This window comes from Lepidochelys kempii, chromosome 4 (genome assembly GCF_965140265.1).
Source record: "Lepidochelys kempii isolate rLepKem1 chromosome 4, rLepKem1.hap2, whole genome shotgun sequence".
In the NCBI taxonomy this organism is placed as follows: Eukaryota; Metazoa; Chordata; order Testudines; family Cheloniidae; genus Lepidochelys; species Lepidochelys kempii.
This window is the reverse complement of record NC_133259.1, coordinates 97,714,791-97,737,228: the sequence shown is the minus strand read 5'-3', so window position 1 is coordinate 97,737,228 and position 22,438 is coordinate 97,714,791. Positions and strand designations below refer to the sequence as shown.

General features: G+C 41.8%; 1 protein-coding gene across 3 annotated transcripts in view; it reads left to right on the top strand.

The window, feature by feature from the left end:
- TBC1D1 (TBC1 domain family member 1) overlaps positions 1-22,438 on the top strand; it is a 205,463-nt gene that overhangs the window by 74,162 nt on the left and 108,863 nt on the right. For all 3 annotated transcript variants that reach the window (XM_073342291.1, XM_073342290.1, XM_073342288.1), the window contains exons 3-4: positions 14,748-15,281; positions 19,020-19,109. In XM_073342291.1, the coding sequence (XP_073198392.1) occupies positions 14,748-15,281; positions 19,020-19,109 (624 nt within the window). The remainder of the gene's footprint in view (positions 1-14,747; positions 15,282-19,019; positions 19,110-22,438) is intronic.

The following is a 22,438-nucleotide window of genomic DNA, read 5'->3' as shown; positions in this document are numbered from 1 at the left end:
CTGACATAAGTGCTACTGTAGACATGGCCTACATCAGAGTATAGCTTCTGTAGAGCTCCTAAACTGCAGGCGTGGAGTTCCTCTGCAGCTACACTCTTTTGGAGCTTACGTTCAGCCCTGTGGAGCTTTGCTGGGAGAAGGAAGAAAGAAAGGAGCTTGCAGCCAGTTAGACTTCCTGCTAAATATCAAATGACAAATCCCTTGGATTTTATTTAGCCCTTTGTTAACGGAATAATGAGGAAGTAAACACCCTTTTAAAAGTAAAAAAATAGTCTGTCATATATAATAGTCAGCTGTTGACTAGTCAAACTGCAGTTAATCAAAATGCTTTTTTGTCCAATGGTCTAATAATGTTTCAGCTTCAAGTCTGGTCTACATCACAGAGATAGGAATGAGCTTACGTGGACATTACATACATTACAGAGATAGGAATGAGCTTACGTGGACCTAACTATGGAAGTGTCTACACTTAAATTTTGCTCTTGCTGACATAACAGCCCTGTAATGCCAACTTAATAACTCCACCTCCACAAGCAGTGTAGAGTCAAGGCTGATGTAGTTAGGTTGACACAGTGTCAGTGTAGACACTGTGATATTTAGGTTGACTGTTACTGGCTTTCGGGAGCTGTCCCACAATGCCACACACTGACAGTACAATCGATACAAGCGCTCCTGGTGAGGACATGCACTGCCAACACAAGGAGTAAAGTGTAGACTCACACAAGCCATGTAATTACTGCAGTGGCTCTATGCCAACATAAATTAGGTCGACTTAATTTTGTAGTGTAGACTAAGGATCTAAAAGATTAACTGGTTAACTGGTAAACATAGTCTTACTGGTTAACTGCCTTAACCATTAACCCCCATGCCGGCCGGAGTGGGCCTAGCTGCGGCACGCGGCCGGAGCAGAGGCACCTGGCCGGAGCGGTTCCAGCACTGGCCCCTGGCTGGAGCGGACCCAGCCACGCCTGCCAAATGGGCCCTAGCCGCTTAAACAGTTAACCATTTAAATGACATTTTTTAATCGTTTAAACGGTTAACTTTTAAAACGGTATTTACATCCCTAGTGTAGACTCCAGGAGTTTAGAAGTGCTGCATTACAAGATCTGTACCTTGCGACGCTTTATTATTCTAGGTGAAATCTTATAGCCATGTAGGCCCTAATTCAGCAACGTAATTAAATCATCTGCTTCACTTTAACTACAGGTAGCTCCAGGACTACACATGTTCATAAAGTGAAGCACATGCTGAAGTACATTTCTGAATTAGTGCCATAAGGAGGGACTGTTACTACTGTACTTGGGCTTGGTCTGCACTAGGAATTTATGTTGGTGTAGCTACGTCACTTAGGGGTATGTAAAATTCACTTCCCTGAGCAACGTAATTATGCCGACTTAACCCCTGGTGTGAACAGCACTATGTTGGTGGGAGGGCTTCTCTTTTCGACATAGCTACTGCTCTCGGGGAGATGGAGTTACTACGTTGACAGGAGAAGCTCTCCCCTCAGTGTAGGTAGCATCTTCACGAAGTGCTACAGTGGCGCTGTAAGTGTAGACAAGCCGTCAATGTTGTGACGCCTGTGTCTGCCATCGAAAATCATATTGGCATTTTTGTGGTCATGTGACATTAAAGATTTTATGTATGACACAGTTCATCTTCAGCGGAATACATTACCCTGCTACCAGGGCCGGCTCTAGGCACCAGCAAAACAAGCAGGTGCTTGGGGCGGCACATTTCTAGGGGCGGCATTCTGGCGCCAGCCATGCCGCTCCTAGAAATGTGCCCCCGCCTCGCCAGCTCGCCTCCGCCTGCTCTCCTGAGCACGCGGCAAGCCTGGGAGGGAGGGAGGAGAAGCCGAGTGGCGGCATGCTCGGGGGAGGTGGCAGTGGTGGAGCAGAGGTGAGCTGGGGTGGGGAGCGGTTCTTCTAACCCCCTCCCACCGTTACTTCCTGCGCTTCCGCCTCCCCCTCCCCGCCCCCCGCTCACCTCTGCTCTGCCTGCTCCCCTGAACGTGCTACCTCTCTCTCGCCTGAGAGGAATGGGAGAGAAGTGGAACGGCGTAGTGTTCGGGGAGCAGGTGGAGTGGAGGTGAGCTGGGGAGGGGGCCGCAGGAAGCAATGGGGGGGGGAATGTGGCACGCCCAGGGGAGGAGACAGGGCCAGGGAGGGGAAGGAGTTGGGAAGGGGGCGGGGGGGCACGAAAAAAAAGTGGGGACGGCCAAAAATTTTTTTGTTTGGGGCTGCAAAAATCCTAGAGCCGGCCCTGCCTGCTGCTTATGTCTTGTTAGATAAATAGTCTATTTTTTAGTCAGGATGTGTTTACCAAAAGGCAGCTGTTGTATTCAGCTGTTACGGATCGTTCTTAATTAAAATAGTTTATCACTCTTTTTCATGGACCCACTGAAGGCTGAAGACATGGGACTTTTTAATGTGTGTCTTTGCATAGACCCCAGGGGATAACTTTTGCTGGGAAAAAAAATGAAAGTGTTGATTGATTTCTTGCCCCTCGAGGAGAAAGTCAGCTCTGGGAGGAACAGCTTCTTGCTTTTCAAAATACCATAAATTATGGAATAAAACAAACTTTAACAACTATAAAATGACTCATTTTTCTCATGATTCAGTTCAGTATGTAGAAGTGCTAATTGTGTTAATCTAGTAAACTAATAAAAACAAATATTAAGAAGCTGTAGGTGCTGGTTTGTCTCTCACTAGATTAACCAACAATATAAAGACAAGAGGTTGCTTACAATTTCTTAATTTTATAGTTTGCATGTATATGTCACCTTTCTATATGTGCTTCCATTTGATGTCCATTTAATCATAACAGAAATAATCCAGCCAGCATACTTAAATAAATGTACAGTTTGTCTTTTACTTTTGCGTTAGTGAATTCATGAATCCTCTAAGCATACGATTTTTAGATACCACATTCACAGCATCTAAAATGACAGGTTTCAGAGTAACAGCCTTGTTAGTCTGTCTTCGCAAAAGGAAAAGGAGTACTTGTGGCACCTTAGAGACTAACCAATTTATTTGAGCATGAGCTTTCGTGAGCTATTACCAGCAGGATAGTGAGTTTGTGTGTGTGTTTTTTGGAGGGGGATGAGGGGGTGAGAGAACCTGGATTTGTGCAGGAAATGGCCCACCTTGATTATCATGCACATTGTGTAGAGAGTTGTCACTTTGGATGGGCTATTACCAGCAGGAGAGTGAGTTTGTGTGTGGGGGGGTGGAGGGTGAGAAAACCTGGATTTGTGCTGGAAGTGGCCCAACTTGATGATCACTTTAGATAAGCTATTACCAGCAGGACAGTGGGGTGGGAGGAGGTATTGTTTTATGATCTCTGTGTGTATATAAAGTCTGCTGCAGTTTCCACGGTATGCATCCGATGAAGTGAGCTGTAGCTCACGAAAGCTCATGCTCAAATAAATTGGTTAGTCTCTAAGGTGCCACAAGTACTCCTTTTCTTTTAGCATCTAAAATATAAACATCAGTTCTCCTGCTTTAGTTATATCTTCTGTTTCCCAGGACAGTCCTCCAAAGTGTGGGGGGGGGGCAGGGGGGGGAAGAGGGAGCTTGCTTGATAAAGCACTACCCCTATTTGGTGAAGTTACATCTTTATTTGCACCGTTGCTCAATACTTGTCTTTTGTCTTTGGGAACCAGTTTTTTATCCTCAGTAGTTGTTTATCTGATTTACAAAAAGAATCTGTATCCACTAATTATATATTTAAATAGAGAAAGTGAACCAGAGAAGACTTAAGAATACAAGTATTCCGGGAACCAAAAATTATGCATGTGAAGTTATATATGTATATAACAGGCTTCCCTTATTTGTGTTTACAAATTGTTGTGGGTTTCATTTTGTGGACACAGTGGTTATGTGCACAGATAAAAGGATTCTGGCTAACTTTCTAATTATACCTGTAAATCAGGTAAGCCTCTGTCCTCATTTGCACCCACGGTTATTTGCAAGCAGCATATTGGGAATGCAAGAAGAGACAGAAGCTCTTTTTAACAATCAGGCCCTTTAAATGCGATTTGATTTAGATAAGATATTGATGAGAAGGGCTGTGGGACTCGAGAGAAACTGTCACTCCATTGTGAATATTCTAATTTATACAGAACAATATGAGCATGGTATAACGCAGACAATTAAAAGACATGGTCCAAAGTTATTTACAAACTAGATGACATAGGTTGAAATGAAGACAGGCAAGGCAGGTGGAATAGGGGAAATATTTAGGGTGCAAAGTCCATGCAATTACTAGTTCCTGTACAGTATGTGTCATCGTAAACATGACTGTATAAACAGCACTTTCTTATTTAACATTCATTATCTCATCATCATGATAGCTTGTTGCTCCAAAACTGCAGCCAAGACCTGGTGGTGTCACTGTTGAATAGTTGAATAGTTCCTCAGGGATACAGGATTTTGACATGGGGCACTGCATCAGGCAGTGTTCAAGTCTTTGTCTACTCTAAGCTCTGCACATTGACATTTGGAATCATTCCTCAGCTTACACTTGGTCATATTGTCACCAGACATTGCCATTCTAGGTCATGCCTGATATTAATATTTTTGTTTAAGGTCAGTGCCTGGGAGAAGGAGTTCTGAAAGAGCATTTCCTGCCATTTCGTTACCCCCAAATACCACTGGGAAAGTCTACAGAGTAAGGGATTTTCACAGTCAAGGATGTCTCTAGACTAAACCTCTTGGATGGTGGAATTCAAGAGTGGATGTCTTGAATCCTGCACTTGTTTTTGTGCCTTCTTTCTACTGAAGATATCTTGCCTCCCTGGTGGTGGTGCAATCCCTATAAGACAATACAGCGACAGTGTCGAAGTCTGTTTCAAAGTCCCTGTGATGTTCTTACAGGATTGTTTGAGATCAGTATCAATTTTGTGTGCCGCCTCAAGTGTGACCATACTGCAGGACAGTACTCTGCAACTGAGAAACACAGAGAGACACTGGTTTTGGGGTCAGTTTGCCATTTTGTAATGGCCAATTTCTGGAGTTCACAGTTCCTGGAGTTCACTTGCTTTTTCAGCTTCTTGATGTGCTCTTTGAATGTCTGGATTCAGCCTAACATGACCCCAAGATACTCCAGATGTTCATATGCTCAAGGATTGTACCATCCCACAATATCTGGAGCTTTTCCTTGGCCTTCAGGTGGAAGGTGTCTTGCTAAGGTTGGCAGTCAGAAACTATTTGTAATAGTTTTCTCCAAGAATGCTCAAGGAGCCAGTTAGAATGTGCTCAGTGTCCTCAAATCTTTCCTGTTTGGTGGTAATGTAATGATCATCTACATAAATGAATCTTTGTATGTTGGGGAATTCCAGCTGGTCATTTGTGTAGACGTTAAGTATAAGGGTGCTAGCACTGAGTCTTGGGGCAAGCTAGTATGAAGAGTTCACCATCGAGTTTTCTGACCATTTATCTCAACAAAGAAACATTGATTAGCAAGCAGGGAAGAGATGACTTGGATCATCTTCCTATTTCTCAAAATTCTTGCCAGTTACAGTAGAAGTGCACGATAGTTCATGGAGTCATAAGCAGCTGACAGATCAACAAATGCAATCCCTGTAATTTTGCAGGTTATGAAGCCATCTTTGATGTACTGAGTTAGGTTTGCAACTTGGCCACAGCATGAATGTCCTGGGTGGAAACCAGCTTGGTCATCAGTCAGTTGCCCTTCTACTATTAGCATTATTCCATCCACTATCATCTGCTTATATAGCTTGTAGGTTCAGCAGAGTAAGGATATTGGGTTGTAGCTCTTTGCAGAATTGGGCCACTCCTCTTTGCAGTGGAGCCACTTGGGCCTGTCTTTGCAGCCTGGCCACCAGCATTGTCTCCAGGAGAGAGCTGTGGAAATCAAGTAGCCACTTCTATGCTCTTATCCGAAAGTGTAGTAATAGTTCATTAGGTATACCATTAAGTCCGGCTGCCTTTCCACACTTCAGGGTTTCCATAACTATTGTCAGCTTCTCAATATTGGTCTGCTGACTGGGGACTTTTGCTGTCTCTGAGCAGTGAGCAAAAACTCCTACTTGATTTGTTTTGTTTTGCGCTTTGCTTTGTGGTCTGTTTACCGTTTAAGATGAGTTGGTGTGTGACTTGGATGGGAGAGATTGCAAGGATGTGCTTTGGTTGTTGTCCATCAGGTTCAGCTTCTGAATAGTGACCCCCCCTCCTTTTTTTTTTTTTTTTTTGTGGCTGAGGTTTATTGTTTCAATCAGCTCCCTCCAGCGGTCACACTGCGCCTGTCGGATCTCTCTCATAAACATTTTCACAAGCCCAGTGGTTTTTTTCACCAAATGGATCTGAGTTAAACAGTTCTGAATATTGTTGGCTTGTTTGTTCTGAAAGCCCAGGTATATACAGTGTACATACGGGGTATGTCTACATACAACAACAACAAAAACCCCCAAAAAAACCATTGCAGCATTTCAGAGTCCTGGGTCTATGGACTCAGACTTGGGCTGTAGACCCGGGCTCTGAGACTCACTGCTGTGGGGGTTTTTTGGTTTTGTTTTTTTGTTTGGCTATGTAGACATACGCATAGTGTTCATATATATTATTTGCTCCCTGTGTGTACGTTCAAGTCATCTGTTTATTTTACTTGCAAACAGCTTTAACAATTGTATTCCACTATCACAACTCCAAAAAGATTAAGGAAGGAAAATGTCAAAAGATGGAGTTATTGGGTGAAGACCACTTGAAAAGTAACTCAAAAAGTACAGTACTGTTTGAAAATGTCGTACCTATGTGGTGGTGGTGGTTTGTTTATTTTATATATTCTTACAACTACAGGGTTAGAGTGGAGGCCTCCAACATGTAAAATCAGTTGTGACCAGCACAGCTACTCTACCTGCCTATTTGTCCCTTTGCTCATGGTGAACTGCATAACAGAGGTGACTGTCAAGGTTGGAAAAGCAACATCACCTGGCTAGTCTCAGTAACATTCAAAATCAGGTTCTTCATCAACAATTAGATCATTGATGGCCAAAATGGTTATTGGCTACTGACCTTGAATTAAGTAACATGAACTGTAAAATAGAGTCCCTCCTCCTTGCTTTTAAGATAGCATACTACACAATGCCCATGGCTCTGATACTAAATGTCAGATCCCTGGTCTATATCTGGGAAATGCTCTCCTCCATGGTTTTCTCCATGCCCACCTCTTCAGGGATTAAGGGACCAGATCCCCCAGTACCAGTCTTTTATCCTTAGTCCTCAGAGTCCTCTACCTGTGGCAGTACCACACATCCCTCTTGTCCACCACATTGTGTCACTGGCATAGTTGCCAGAGCTGTGTACTTGTCTAGCACAGACTGTGAATGCCATCAATAGAGACAATGAATTCACGTAAATAAAGATGACAAACTAGGATTAAAATAACCCTGGAATCCCTGACCCAAAACGTGCTCCCTTCCCATCGTACAGCTCCAACCACAGCTAAACTAGGGTGTTGCTTCGCATCTCTAGTTGTGCATTGCAGAGAGGGATGACAGCTAGGCAACAATAAGCTACCTTCTACGTGTAGCTAGACCTCTTGTCTCTCACCACTGCAGAAGGTGAGACTAGACCCCCAAGAAGGTACCCCGAGGAACAAGTCCCCAGGAGAATATCCCACCCCATGTGGAAACTTTTTCAGCAGCATATCATCCCACCAAACATTATTACTTGATATCCAAATCCTGTCATAACAATTAAACATCAATTCAGTTATCAACAAAGCTTCATCATTCCCACTGCTGCCACCATCATATAGCCCCTACTTAGTCTGTTTCTAAATCCCATAATTACACCAATTTAATTCAGTAGTAATCTCCATCTTGTAATTTGTCAAGCTACAAGAGAGATTTCATCACAGTACTGAAGAAGCCAGGGAACTTGACACAGAATTTACTTCCACCTTGCTAGAGGTTTGCAGTGGCTGTGTTTACAATTAGTTTTATCATGCAGTTCTTGGACAAAATTCTCATTGTACTTGATGGTAACTTTTCCAGGATAAGGACAGCATGACTGACTTTAATAATTCTTAGCTATTATAACATTTCAACTTCAAAAATACTTCACAATTTTTAAACTAGTTAATCTTTACTCCAGTGAGGCAGCTAAGCATTATTCTCATTTTAAAATTGGTGAAAGTGAGACACAGAGTGATTTAGTGATTTCCCCTTCCCAGGGGTCACAGAGGGAGTTGGGGACAGAGCAAACATTAAAACTTATGAATTACTGGTTCCTAGACCTGCATGCAAACCTGTACATGAAGGTCTGGTGTAATACTGAAGTCTGATAGTAAAAATATTTTTAAAAAATTTCATCCAACCCCAGAGGACCTTTGGGAAAAACTTGTGGGTTTCTCTCTCTTTCTCTTTCTCCCCATCTCTCACTCCCCTAACAAATTAAGGAGAATGTTTAAATGTACAGCCAAATGCAGATTTATCACTTCTACTCGATGTCAGTATTAAATATTAGAACCATGCTGCATCAGTTTGCCTGATCAGCTTGGTGGTGTGCACATGTATTAAAGAAATGGTTGCAGTTATGCCATTGAAGTAATGTTCTGGGTTGACCATTAGAATCTAATGTACATTGCAAGTGGCAGTACGTCTCCCTGTTTTTGCTCTTTGGATGCCCTTTAGGTGTCCAGCTTAGCTTCACATTTCGTGTTCTTATACAACAAAGGAGGAAATACTCTTAAATAGACAGAGGATTGAAGCCCAGCTGCTATTTATAATTGATGTAATATCAGGAAATTCAAGCCCAAGGCAAAATAAAAACTATCACTCCCTTTTAAGGCCCATTGTGTATCTTTGAATATGAAGTTCATTCACTATTTTAAAGTAAACCTAGGATTTTAGGTTTGTCTTTTTGTTTGTTAAATTATGTCTGCATAGAAGGCCCAGTTTGCTATAGAACAGCAGTCTCATGAAGGTCCAAAGGGTATCTAAGGGATATAAACACTGAAGAAAACATATTCAGTAACAATGCATTAGCAATTGGTCACAGGCCTATCTAGACTGGGAATTATCCCCTACTACACCTTTTGGAGTTGCTGTACTGGTGCAAATTCCTAGCGTGGAGGGATAAAACTATTGTTTCACTGATTTGGGGTAAGCTCCATTTAGTGGCTATTTTTGCATTGCAGACGTTAGCATTTTCCAGGAAATCTCCCTCTATTGCATCACCACCACCACAGTCTTGGTAATGGTAGCAATGATGAGAATGGGAATGTGGCTCAGCTGTCAGTGTCTTTAGCCTATCGTGTCATCTAACCTGCTCAGAGCATGTCTGGATCACATGGTCCTACGAATACTTGTAATTGGTCTACTCTGGCACTCCCACTGGTGGAGCTGTACTGGTGATGGAACAAGAGAAGATTTCCTAGAAAACGCTCATGCAGACATAGCCTGAAATGTGGCTATATATAACCAAATTATATGTGTAATTGACACACTACATAAGTTATGTGGCTAGATGAAAGGACTTTTTCCTTACAATTCACAAATCTGAATCAGAAATTGCCAAACCTCATCCAACTCCCAGTTTCTCTTCAATTCCAGGAATATCACTTTGCACTTAAGTAGCAGCTTTCAGGAGAATGTCTCAAAGTACTTTATAAACACTGAGTCCTAAGGGTCTGGTATATTGGCTCTGCAGTGGGTAGAGAGGGTGTGAGAGGAAGCTATTATGCTGGAGTAAACAGTCCCTAGATGGTCACCTAAAACTTGGCACATAAGGCAACCTTACACCTACTCTAAATAGTGCCTCTGGACAGGGCCAGAATTAGGGAGGGTGCAAAAATGGCTTAAAGTACCCCACAGCCGTTTTCGCCTTCAAATGTTGTGCCAATAAATTAAAAACCAATAGGATCTTATTAAAGGGAAAAAGGCAAAATACCACATTTATTGTGAATACAGAAAGAATCCTAGTAAGCAGTTAGTTATAGTTATAACATTCCATTCAATCTCGTATTTATTCACACATTCATTCACACACACACACACACACACACACACAGAGGTTCTGCAAGGTTGTTATCATGGTTACCAGCATTAGAGTTGCTCATGCCAAGTCACTGGCCAGGTGGCCTGGACATGAGGAGGGAGCAGGGCCTTGTCAGATGCTCATCTGATGCTCCTGGAAGTTGGTTTGCAGAATCAGACCCCCCCAAAGTTCTCACTTTCTAGAGTCCATTTTTATAGGAGTTTCTTCCTATGTCCGTCTATGGGAATTGCTTCATCATGCTGTTGCTGAATCAATCAGCAGATAGCACATTCCTGACGGCTCCATGCTGCTAGATGTTATCTTGTTCTTTGGTTCTCCCATTCTTGAGGCTGTTGGGTGGATTCCAGTCTGCCCTCCAGGGGTCCTCTGGTTATTTCCACTTGACGCCTTCTTCAGCCGATGGACACTGGATTCTTAGGCTGGCACCTCCCTGATCATTCAGTTATTATCCACACCAAGCATCCATCCACATACATCCTCTTTCTCTGTTTTAATCACAATTGTTAATACAACAAAAGAGTGGGGAGTCTCTGGGTGCTGTTTCTGTTGTTACAGAACATTGCTTTGAGTCTCTCTCTGTGTGAATTGCTTTGAGAACAAACTCTGTCTTAGAATGTACTAACGCAATTAGCAGCTTGCAAGTTTCACACATAGAGGGAGAGAAACAGTACCACAAACCAAGAGACCTCTTAATTAGTAATACCCTGGAATTTAAACTGTGGGGAATCAAACTCATTTGTGATTTTAATACAGAACTTCTTTAATATGATCGAACACCAATCTAGAAAGGGAAGAACACACAGTCTGGCATATTAAATAATAAGCCTCACAACACCCTTGGAGGTAACAAGAACTACCATCTCCATTTTACATATGTTAAAACCAAGGCACAGAGCTGTCTAGGCCCAAAGCTGCTCAGCGAATTAGTGGCATAGCTGGGAATAGAATTTTTAAGTCCTGACCCATTGTCTTTTTCCTCTATGTATGATTTAACTGATTTAAATGTTTTAGAATGCTATTCCAGACCTCCTGCTGCAGCATCAGCAATCAAATTTTCATGAACATAATCATTCTGAAAGTGGCTTTAATCCTAAATTTCTTCTTTCACTAGATGAGATCCATTTCTGTAGAAAATTATGTATTCGTTGGTCTTTTGTCAAAATCACTCTGGATTGTTAAATACCTGGCAGTATTCTCTGCTGGATGAATACACTGTGGCAGCAGGTTTGTGTTTGTTCTACAGCCTTTGTTGCTGATATGATGATATAATCCTTTACTGAGAAAGAACACAAAGCAGTGTGACATAATCAAGTATGGTATACACTATATAAATATGAGCCTAGCAGTCCATTGGAAGAAGCCTTGCATGTGCTATTCAGACAGCAGACGTGATTTCCAACTATTATTGATTCAGTTCATGTTAATAAATTAAAATATTGGCCTCTGATAGTAGTTGGGCTTTTGTTTATAATTTATAGTTTCTGTGGATCATAACTGAGTATTTCCTAACGTGAATTCCATGAAAATGGTGGAATGTTTCTTAAATTAATTTAGATAGGACTCCCACTGTGTGGAATTATAGAATTATATGACAAAAGGAATTATTTTGTTTCTTTCTAACAAAATTACTTTCTGTCAAAAACACTTTGGTCTAATGGTAGAATGTGCTACTATGAAGGTTATCACAAGTGTGCAAGATTTGCTATTAACCTACCAATAACATTAATGCTTGGCATTCCTGATTGTTTTGTGGCTACTGTTATATTCTAGAATGTTATTTTTCTTTCCTTTTTGAGTTTGAACTTGATACTAACACTTGGTGTGAGCTGTAGAGGCTAGGGTGGATGAAAACTGAGGATTTTTAAAAATTAAATTATTAAATTAAATAGAGGTTTAATTTAAAAATATAAACCTATTTAAAATTAAATTTGAAATTGGCATCTTATGTCAGACCTAAACTGATTATAATCTATTAAAATCATTTACATTAAATACAAAAAATAATAGTAAGCAGTACATATTTGCTGCTAAGTTTTAAAGAAAGTCAAACCACTGAACTGGTGGAAGTTGCTGGCTAAGCATCTGGAGCTGGAGTTTGTTGAAGGGTTAAACCAACTTTTGACAGCAGTCACCTCTTTTGTAGGGGCAGAGAGAATAATTTCTTAATTTCATTTTATTCAAGTAGATCATAGAGTCTTAAGTTTAAGGCTAGAAGGAACCACTAGATCATCTAGTCTGACTTTCTGTATACCACGGGCACCCACACCGCCCAGCACCTGCACACTAAATCGAACAACTGAAATGAGACTAAAGTATTATACAGTTATGTGTCACTAACAGAAAATAGGAAAGACTGAGATACACCAGAGCTCGAGGTTCCCCTAATGACAAGGAAAGGATTAAGTGAGATATACCCAGATAATCCTGGCAAGCGACCCACACCCACATGCTGCAGAAGAAGGTGAGAAAACCCAAAGGTCACTGTCAATGGGGATATATTCCTTCCTGACTCCACATATGGTGATCAGGTAGACCTTGAGCATGTGAGCGAGAACCAGCCAGCCAAGCACCTGAGCAAGAGAAGCTTGGTGCCACCTCAGAGCTCTGGCCTTCCCCATCTCCATTTTCCCATCTCTAGTCATGTCCATCCCTGATGCTTTGAGGAAGGAATTGTATTTTTTAAAGAAAAACCCTCCCAGAATACATTGGGGCAGGCAGGTGAAGGGGGTGGAGGCAAGCCCTTCCTGACTCCTGCTGAAACTCTGAAGCATGAGCTTTGAGGAACATATGAAAGCCAGAAGTGAGCCCCTTGAGCCCAGCCCCCTACCATCATAAGCAACACCATCATACAATTGCACTCATAAATTTCCCCTTCTCTCATAAAACTAATTTAAGTTGTTTGCCCCCACAACTCCTATTGGGAGGCTGTTTCCGAACCTCACCTTCTGATGGTTAGAAACTTTCTAATTTCCATCCTGAATATGTTCATAGCCAGTTTATATCAATTTGTTCTTGTGCCAACACCATCCTTTAGTTTAAATAGCTTTACACTCTCTCTGGAATTATCTCACTAATATATTTATGCAGAGCAATCATATCCCCTCTCAACCATTTTTTTGCTAGACTAAACATGACAAGCTCTTCCAGTATCCTCTCATAAGATAGGCCTTCCATTTCCCGATCATCCTGGTAGCTCTTCTCTGCATCTGTTCTAGTTTAAATTAATCTTTCTTGAATATGGGTGACCAGATTTGTTTATTCCAATTGAGGTCTTACCAGTGCCTTGAACAATGGTGGCTCATAGTTATCCTGTAATTGACCACCACACTCAGGTCTCTGTTGCTTTCTACTAAGGAGCCCCCAAGTTGCAGCAGAAATTTTTAGTGCATGATCTTGCACTTAGTACTGTTGAATTTCATCCCATTCTGTCACTCCAGTTTTCAAGGTCATCCAGATCTTCCTGTATATTTTTCCGATCCTCCTCTGTATTAATCATGCCTCCCAACTTCGTATTCTCAGCAAATTTTATTTGGACGCTCTGACTTAACACACTAGTTTACCTCAATGACTATTTCATTCAAAGTTTAAAAACCAGTTGGGAGCTGAAAAAGCAGGAAACTAGTTTTTTCTCTTCTAATCTGTGAATGAAAACTAGCTGTGGGAGGATGAAACCTACTAGTTCTAAAATTTTCAATGACATGGTGACCAGAAACCATCAGTGCAATTCATTAACTATTGATGATACTTCCTTTTTTAATAAATCAGTTTTAAATGCAAAACATTTTAATAAACTTTTCTTCTTGGGGCATTTAAACTAGTTTTATTTAACTAATAAATACATTTTAAGTGCTGGTTTTTGCACATTCTTTATTCATTCAATTTCCAGCCAAACAGAGCTTGACACAAATCAGAAGTATAAAATGAATCATCTAGTACAGTGGTTCCCTCAGTGGAATCTCCTTGGGGTCCACCATAGGTTATTCAGTAGTCTGTCCCTTGACCCAGGACTAGAACACACTGGAACGGTGTTCTGACACTTTTACTGCATGGAGAACATAATTTTATTCTCTGCACAGCATGGTGAATGATGCATTTCTTAACATAATAAAAATGTAAAAATTGAGGATCTGAATAAACCTAAATTAAGCTGTATAATTGCTTAAATAAATGTATATAGATATAGTTTATTCTCCTAGTTAGCAAAAAAGAAGCACCAAAAGTCGTCTAAAAGCTATAATTAGTTGCAAATCAACATGTTTTAATGGTTACCAACCAATGAGAATCAACCTTTCTTCAGGCAAATAACTAAAATGTACAAATGCAGAACACAATTAAAATTGATGATTTAAATCAAGGTTCTCTGCTTGCTGATTTAAATCACCATTAAAATTTGTGATTTAAATTGTTTTGATTTAAATCAGTCCAGAGGCTTTTTTGGAAATCCTTAGCACCTTGGAAGATCAGGTCTCTTGTTAGGGAAGCAAATGAACCAGTTTTCATCCTCCCTGCAAGGTTTTCTATTGAACAGTATCTAGCTGCTAATGCACATATTGTTTGAGATAAATTCACGATGTCCCCAGCTGATCTCTCAGAAAAGGAGGAACCCAAAATTAGTGGCCACTTGGAAATTGGAAATGGAAATTTGACATTAGGAGTCTCCTTTTAGCATTCCAATGTCTTAAGCATAAAGAACCATTTGTTGATACTGTATTTTTCTCTTTCTCGTAGGTGCCTGAGATTATTAGCTCCATTCGACAGGCTGGAAAAATCGCTCGCCAAGAAGAGTTTCAGAATAATCTATCTGATGTTGAAGACCCTTTTTCCAAAAAGTTTGAGGTGTTGTTCTGTGGACGAGTGACAGTAGCACACAAAAATGCACCCCCAGCACTAATAGATGAATGCATCGAAAAATTTAACCATGTTAGTAGTACCAAAAAATTGGAATTTAATTCATTGTCCCAACAACGCGAAACTGCCAATAATTCCGGAGGATTATCATTCAGTGATAAATTGCGATCTGTTTTCCAACCCTTGGTCAGTGAAGAAGAAGAGAAAAGGCCAATTAGGAAATCTTATTCTCAGCCTGGGCTGCGTTCCTTTTCTTTTAAGAGGGACTTTCAAGATGGGAGTTGCAGGAGTAACAGTTTTGCCAGCTCTTTTGATGAAACTGAGACTTCGCTGAACCTAAAACGTCAACTTAGCTATGGACACAACGTCGTGCAGCCAACAGATATTGCAGGAAACCGGACTATGTTATTCACGGTAAAACAAATTGCAACTACTGCAAGCATTTTATGTCTCTTAACACTCGATAGGAAATGCAAAAGAAATGTCCTGAGAAGATAGGAGTTCCTCCTTGAATAACTTTCTGCAGTTATTGGAGCTTAAGTTACACATACAAATGTACATATTTCTTTGTAGAGTTTTATCATTCAGTGTAAAAACCTGTTTTACATTGTCAAAGTATATTAAGTGAAATGGTTTAAAACAGCACCACATAAAACGTTGAGCTTCAAAAATACAAGGTTGAGAAATTATTAGGGAATATTATTGATAATGGTCTGATGTAAAGGCTGGGACTAACTTTTATTATTTCTGTGATATATATATATATAGTGTGTGTGTGTATTATGCTAAATAATTACAGCAGAAACAACTTTATAGGTGAGAGATGCTACCTATTTAGAGCACAGGATCTTTGGAACTTGGCTGCGGGCAAGCACTCCTTTTGTGTCCCATAACAAGCAGTTTAGTTAAGGTGCTTCTGCAGTTTCACTGCACCTACTCCCAGTAGTAATCGGTGTGTATGTGTAATTGTGGGTTATTACAGTAGTTTTGAGCAGACTGTGGTTGAGGTTGGCACCAGGTTGACCTGTTTATATCCAAAATTCACCTAGACAGCTACACCCCTACTGTGGTAGGCCACATAGTTTAAGGTCAGGATTTGAAGGGAGGTATAGGTTAGTTTTGCTTCGCTTTCCTGCTATATTGCAAATAAATTCATGTTTACTATATTCTGTACAACACTGGTTAATGAGAGGTAGTATAGTAGACAATATTTTGGCTGGTTATCTTGAGCTTATCTCTTGGGTACATTAAGAACTTGTGTGTGTTTCTTTTGGCTGGCTATCCCTGGAGATGGAGGTGGTGAGAGAAGGGGTGGTGGTTCTGTGTTTTTTAGTACAAAGTTTTTTTAAATACAGTGCAAAGTTTAGTGCAAAGTTTTTTTAAATACTTTTAAAATGTAGGCCTGGTCTACACTACAGAGTTAGGTCGATGCTAGGCAGACCTAACCATGTAAGTATCTACACTAAAATTTTGCTCCCTCTGATGTAACTGCCTCGCTACGCTGACTTAATAACTCCATGTTCACAAGAGGCATAAAGTCAGTGAAGACACTGTGTTGCTTACATCAACTGTTACTGGCTATCAGAAGCCATCCCACAGTACTCCACACTGACAGTGCAATCAGCATAAGCGGTCGTGATGAGGACGCACACTGCCGACAGAATGAACAAAGTGTAGACATGCACAAACAATGTAATTACTGCGGCGACTGTATGCGATGTAAGTTAGGTCGACTTAATTTTGTAGTGTAGACATGCCCTTAGATTGTGTCAGACTAAATTCATAGGGCTTTCTTATGGCTCTGAGCCAAGACCTTCCCTGTTGTAGTGGAGGAGATGCACTATTTTAACAGGGACCCCAGAGACATTACACCTGCAGAATGGAAGTGTAATCATTATGTCTCGAGGGATGAGCTTAGGGACAATAGTAGCTATGACTATTCTAGAACTTTTGCTCTGCAGCTGTACACTGGCTTTTTCAGGGAGGTAAATTGGAGATGTGGGGGGGAAAATGTGTATGCCCCACTAGAGCCGTACCTTATGTACCATCCTTCCTCGGGGCAGGTTCTGTCACCTTGAAAATACAATAGCCTCATTTAAAATAATTAAGTCTTAGTTTTTAAATGAATACTGTTTCAAACTATTAGACTATGGCAAATATTTGCAGGATGAGGGGAGAATGCAGAGGGAGATATTTAGCTCCAACCCCCCACCTGGTGAACTTTGGGACTTAAGTAGCACTTTAACTAAATTGCCACAACGCTGAAAGAGGTGTGTAATTTAAACCCCAGTTTGTGGAAACTGAAAATTTTGACTCGAACCTCAATGTGCTTCAGACTTGAATGTATAGAGTTAGCCACCCAAAAAAGTGGCGTGACTTTCAGATGTGGCTTCTTTTTCAGCTTTTAACTTTGGTTACTTTTGCCTGGTGGCTTCCTAGTCTCCTAATATTTCACAAAGGGTGTTTCTTTAATATGCGAAGTTGAATTTCTTGTGTCTGGTTGGAACGCCTCTCAGTAGCAGGAAGTGAAATGACTTGGTCAGGGGCTGCAGTATCCACCATCCCATAGCTGATCACAGTGCTGGGGTTCATTGGTTAGCCAATTAATATTGATCAGTCTTGAATTAAACTTTATTTACATGCAGTGGTTATTGTTGTGACTTCATATGAAACATATAGTAGAGGCTGAGTATTTGACACATTAGGTGTTATGAAAAACATTTAAACTAGGATGCTTGCCAATTCCCTTAATCTGGCTGGAACAGTCTCTTGTTTTAATAAACCATCCTGGGAGATTGCTATCCTGGCCAGTGCCCTAGGTACAGTGATGCACTCCTCTGACAGTGGCAACTGCATGAGGTAGAAGTGGGAGCTAGTCTCCTGCCGCGAGAATAGGCAGCCAGCAAAAAACAGAGGAGAGGTCTGCTGAGTGGCAAGGAGATGAATGGCCTCCCACCAAGCAAAAGAGGTCAGCCCTGGGGGTCTGCAAAGGAAAACAAGCCATGGGGACAAGGAGATGGTGGGAAGTTTTTTGGAGACTAAAGAAAGAGAAAGGGTCAAGAATGAATCAATGGGGAAGTGCTTAGAACAGACAAAATAAGGAGGCCCAACTCTCCTCCCCTACACTCTTGGATGATTCTTTCCAGTAAGCCAGGTGTCTGGGATGCACTGGATGGTTTAATGTACATTCTGGGAATTGTAGGTGGCTGTAGTTTTTGGGTTTAGTTTGTTTTTTGTGCATGTATGGAGATTCCACCTTCCTAAGAGGAAAACAGCCTAAAATTCACCAGGCTGCAGATACAATCTTCTGGCAACTAGGAAGTAGCCCCCAGAGACTTGGCAACAATTTTGCAATTTAAACATTATATCTTGGCCCATATCGAGTCTCATAAAAATGGTGAAAAATCATGAACAGCTGTTTCACCCTTAAAATTAGTGCCTGTCTGGGAAAAAATTTCCTGTTCACACCTGGCAGTGCTTCTCAGCAGCTAGAGGGTTACTGCTACAAAACTGGTCTACGGCTAAATGTACTCCAGTAAATCAAAATGTACTTCAGTAACCTCATTTCTATAGCTTGAGATACGTTGCCTTTATATTAAGTACTATGTACATCTAACAACACTTTAAAAAAAATATAAGTGGGGATTCGGTCAGCTTCCAAGCCTGCCTTTCGATATCACTGCAGTTTCATCACATAACTGATTAAATTGACATGTGCTAAGGTCGTGGGAAAACTGATTTTTTGTAGAATCACAGAACCATAGGGTTAGAAGGGACTGCAAGTGTCATCTAGTCTAACACCTTGCCAAGATACAGGATTTGCTGTAAGTATAGTTTCGCTATTTTCTAGTTAAATGCAGGTCCTTTAATTTTTCCTTTGCCTGGTAAACAGAACGAAATTCCAATTCAATATTTTACAATGCTATAAATTTAATAGTATGTGCAAGTCCAACATTGCATCAGTTTTTTCTCTCTCATGCAAAATGTGGTGCGTGTTGTACTATTGTAATTTAAATCTACATTGAGTCAAAGTGTAGAGTGGAATAAATTTTGAGATTTCTCATACCCAAAGAACATTTTTTAGTTGGAACAAATTTGACATAATGTTTCTTGAAGCTAAATGTATTCCTCTTTTTATTTAACTGTTTTTAGATTGGGCAGTCTGAAGTTTACCTCATCAGTCCTGACACGAAAAAAGTAGCACTTGAGAAAAGCTTCAAGGAAATATCATTTTGCTCTCAGGTAAACTGATAGTGCATTAATTTTTATGGTGGTTCTGCCATTCATGAATACTCATTGATTCTCCCCTCCCAATTCGTTCCAAGTGGATCCCCAGATGTCATGGGTGAGTAGACCCCTTGGCAATCTGTAATTTTGTAAGGCCTTCATTTCTTGTTTAATGTTTAGCCTTGTAACGTCTGAGGTCAAGACTCTCTTCTCTGTGCAATAAAAAATTAAGTGGACCGAATATCCTGTCAAGTTCTGCTTTCTGATTCCAGAAGACATGATTCACTGTTGTGCAAGTTCAGGGTTCCCTCGGCTGTATGTGTGTTATGCAGTGCATTATCAGTTACTGAAATAGAAGGCATAAACAGTGCTTCAGAGTTAATTGAAGACTCTTCAAAAATAACAGTCAAATTCAGGTTACTTTTATTTTGTAGACCACACAGATATATACAGTTATTGCACTCAGCTCATAGTAAAGAGGTGCAGAGATACGCTACCCCAGCAGGAGCTGGTGAAGGCTGATGCTATGCCTCCAGGGTTATAGAGGGAAGATGGACGTTGTTTACTGTACAGTGATCCCCAAACTTTTGAGGGTCGCGCCTCCCCTTATTCCAGTCCATGCACCTCCGAGGCCAGGGGTGGCTGCGGCTCTGGAGGGATGGAGGCGGGGTGCAGACAGGGGGGCGAGGCTGTGCCCACAGCTGGGGCTGGGGCCGGGTCGAGGCTGGGGGTGGAGGCCAGAGCATAGCCACAGCTGGGCTGTACTAGGGGCTGGCAGCTGGGCCCATGGCCAAGTGCAGCTCTGCTCCCGGCCCTGCCCCCAGCCTTGGCCCGGGGCCACGAACAGAGCCGAGGCTGGGGATGGGGCCAGGCATGGGGCTGGGGATGCAGCTGGGGGCAAGACCAAAGCAGAGCTGGGGCGGGGAGGGGCTGGGTGGCGCTCCCTCCCCATCCCCTGTAGAGGTTGGTCTGAGCTCCACCACGCCCCCCTGGATGTTCCCCCATGTCCCCTTAGGGGAGCGCGCCCCACAGTTTGGGGGCCTCTACTGTAGGGCAACTAATTCCACCTCTGTATAGAATCAGCTTTACTGGCCATCGCAGAAGAGCACATGACGGTGGCCCTGCCCCTTTTGAGGAGACTAGTGTGAATTCAGAGAAGACTTTGCACTCAGGAGAGCACGTTTGATACTATATGTTTGTACTGTGGCAGAGTCTAGGAGCCCAGTCATGGAGCAGGACCCCATTACGCTAGGCACTGTACATACACAGAACAAAAAGACAGTCTCTGCCCCAAGTAGCTTACAATCTAAATATCAGACAAGAGAGGACCGGTGGTGTCATAAATATAAAGGGAAGGGTAAACCCCTTTGAAATCCCTCCTGGCCAGGGGAAAGCTCCTCTCACCTGTAAAGGGTTAAGAAGCTAAAGGTAACCTCGCTGGCACCTGACCAAAATGACCAATGAGGAGACAAGATACTTTCAAAAGCTGGGAGGAGGGAGAGAAACAAAGGGTCTGGGTCTGTCTGTAGTCGTCTTGGCCGGGGACAGAACAGGAATGGAGTCTTAGAACTTTTAGTAAGTAATCTAGGTAGGTATGTGTTAGATTATGATTTCTTTAAATGGCTGAGAAAAGAATTGTGCTGAATAGAATAACTATTTCTGTCTGTGTATCTTTTTTGTAACTTAAGGTTTTGCCTAGAGGGGTTCTCTATGTTTTTGAATCTAATTACCCTGTAAGATATCTACCATCCTGATTTTACAGGGGGGATTTCTTTATTTCTATTTACTTCTATTTTTTATTAAAAGTCTTCTTGTAAAACACTGAATGCTTTTTCATTGTTCTCAGATCCAAGGGTTTGGGTCTGTGGTCACCTATGCAAATTGGTGAGGCTTTTTATCCAACATTTCCCAGGAAAGGGGGGGTGCAAGTGTTGGGAGGATTGTTCATTGTTCTTAAGATCCAAGGGTCTGGATCTGTAGTCACCTAAGCAAATTGGTGAGGCTTTTTACCAAACCTTGTCCAGGAAGTGGGGTGCAAGGTTTTGGGAAGTATTTTGGGGGGAAGGACGCGTCCAAACAGCTCTTCCCCAGTAACCAGTATTAGTTTGGTGGTGGTAGCGGCCAGTCCAAGGATAACGGGGGTAATATTTTGTACCTTGGGGAAGTTTTGACCTAAGCTGGTAAAGATAAGCTTAGGAGGTTTTTCATGCAGGTCCCCACATCTGTACCCTAGAGTTCAGAGTGGGGGAGGAACCGTGACAGGTGGAATAAAAAAACAGTTTCACAAAGAAATAATGAGATAACACTGGTCAGCATGATGGACAGTGGTATCAGCAGTGCTTAATTTGTGCCAGGGCTGAGCCACGGCACCTCTAAGCTTGGTAGTTCATAGTCCCGGCATCTCTTTCATTACAAATTAAGCGCTGGATATCAGCACAATAGCTGCTCTACCGTTGTCAAAACTTTTTGCAGGCATCACAGCAAAGGGGCATTTTACGGAGACACTTGAAGGAGGACAGTGAGGTAGTTTTGTGCACGTTTACAGGGAACTCCCATGTGTGAAGGGCAGCGGGGAAGGAGAAATCCAAAGGTGTTTGTTTTAAAATTTAACAAATGAGTGACACAGGCTGGCATCATTGGCAGAGGAGAGGCAAGACCTCTCAACGGTGTATGATAGGCCATGAACGGCTTTGAAAGTGAAGACAAATAGTTAATTCATTCTGATGGAGAAGGAGAGCTATTGGAGAGATGCAAAAAGAGGGTGAGATGGTTGAAAGTGACAAATGAGGAAATGGCTACCATCGTGCCTGGGCTAGTGTGGGCATGCAGAAGGGGGCTCCTTGCACCCTCTCCTCTACTTTCCTTGCACACCTGTTCAGTGCATGTGCACTAGTTATAAAAATAACAGTGTTAATATAACTAATACCCTTTGAATCAACATAGTGTCCATTGAAGAAAACTTCCCAGATCACAGGAGAACCTGAACCCTAACCTCCCCTCAGGCCACTTTTTCAGCCAGAATCCTGAATCATTAGGTAAACTCAAGATCACTAAACTCTGGCTCTCTCAAACCAGCAGAGGAAGTGAATTCCTGACTTAAGGGTCCCCTCAAGCCTGAAGAATGCTTTACTGGCTAGGTGGTTTGTCAGTTAGGGATACTGGACATATACACAAAAAGAACAGGAGTACTTGTGGCACCTTAGAGGCTAGCAAATTTATTTGAGCATAAGCTTTTGTGAGTTACAGCTCACTTCATCGGATGCATGATGAAGTGAGCTATAGCTCACGAAAGCTTATGCTCAAATAAATTTGCTAGCCTCTAAGGTGCCACAAGTACTCCTGTT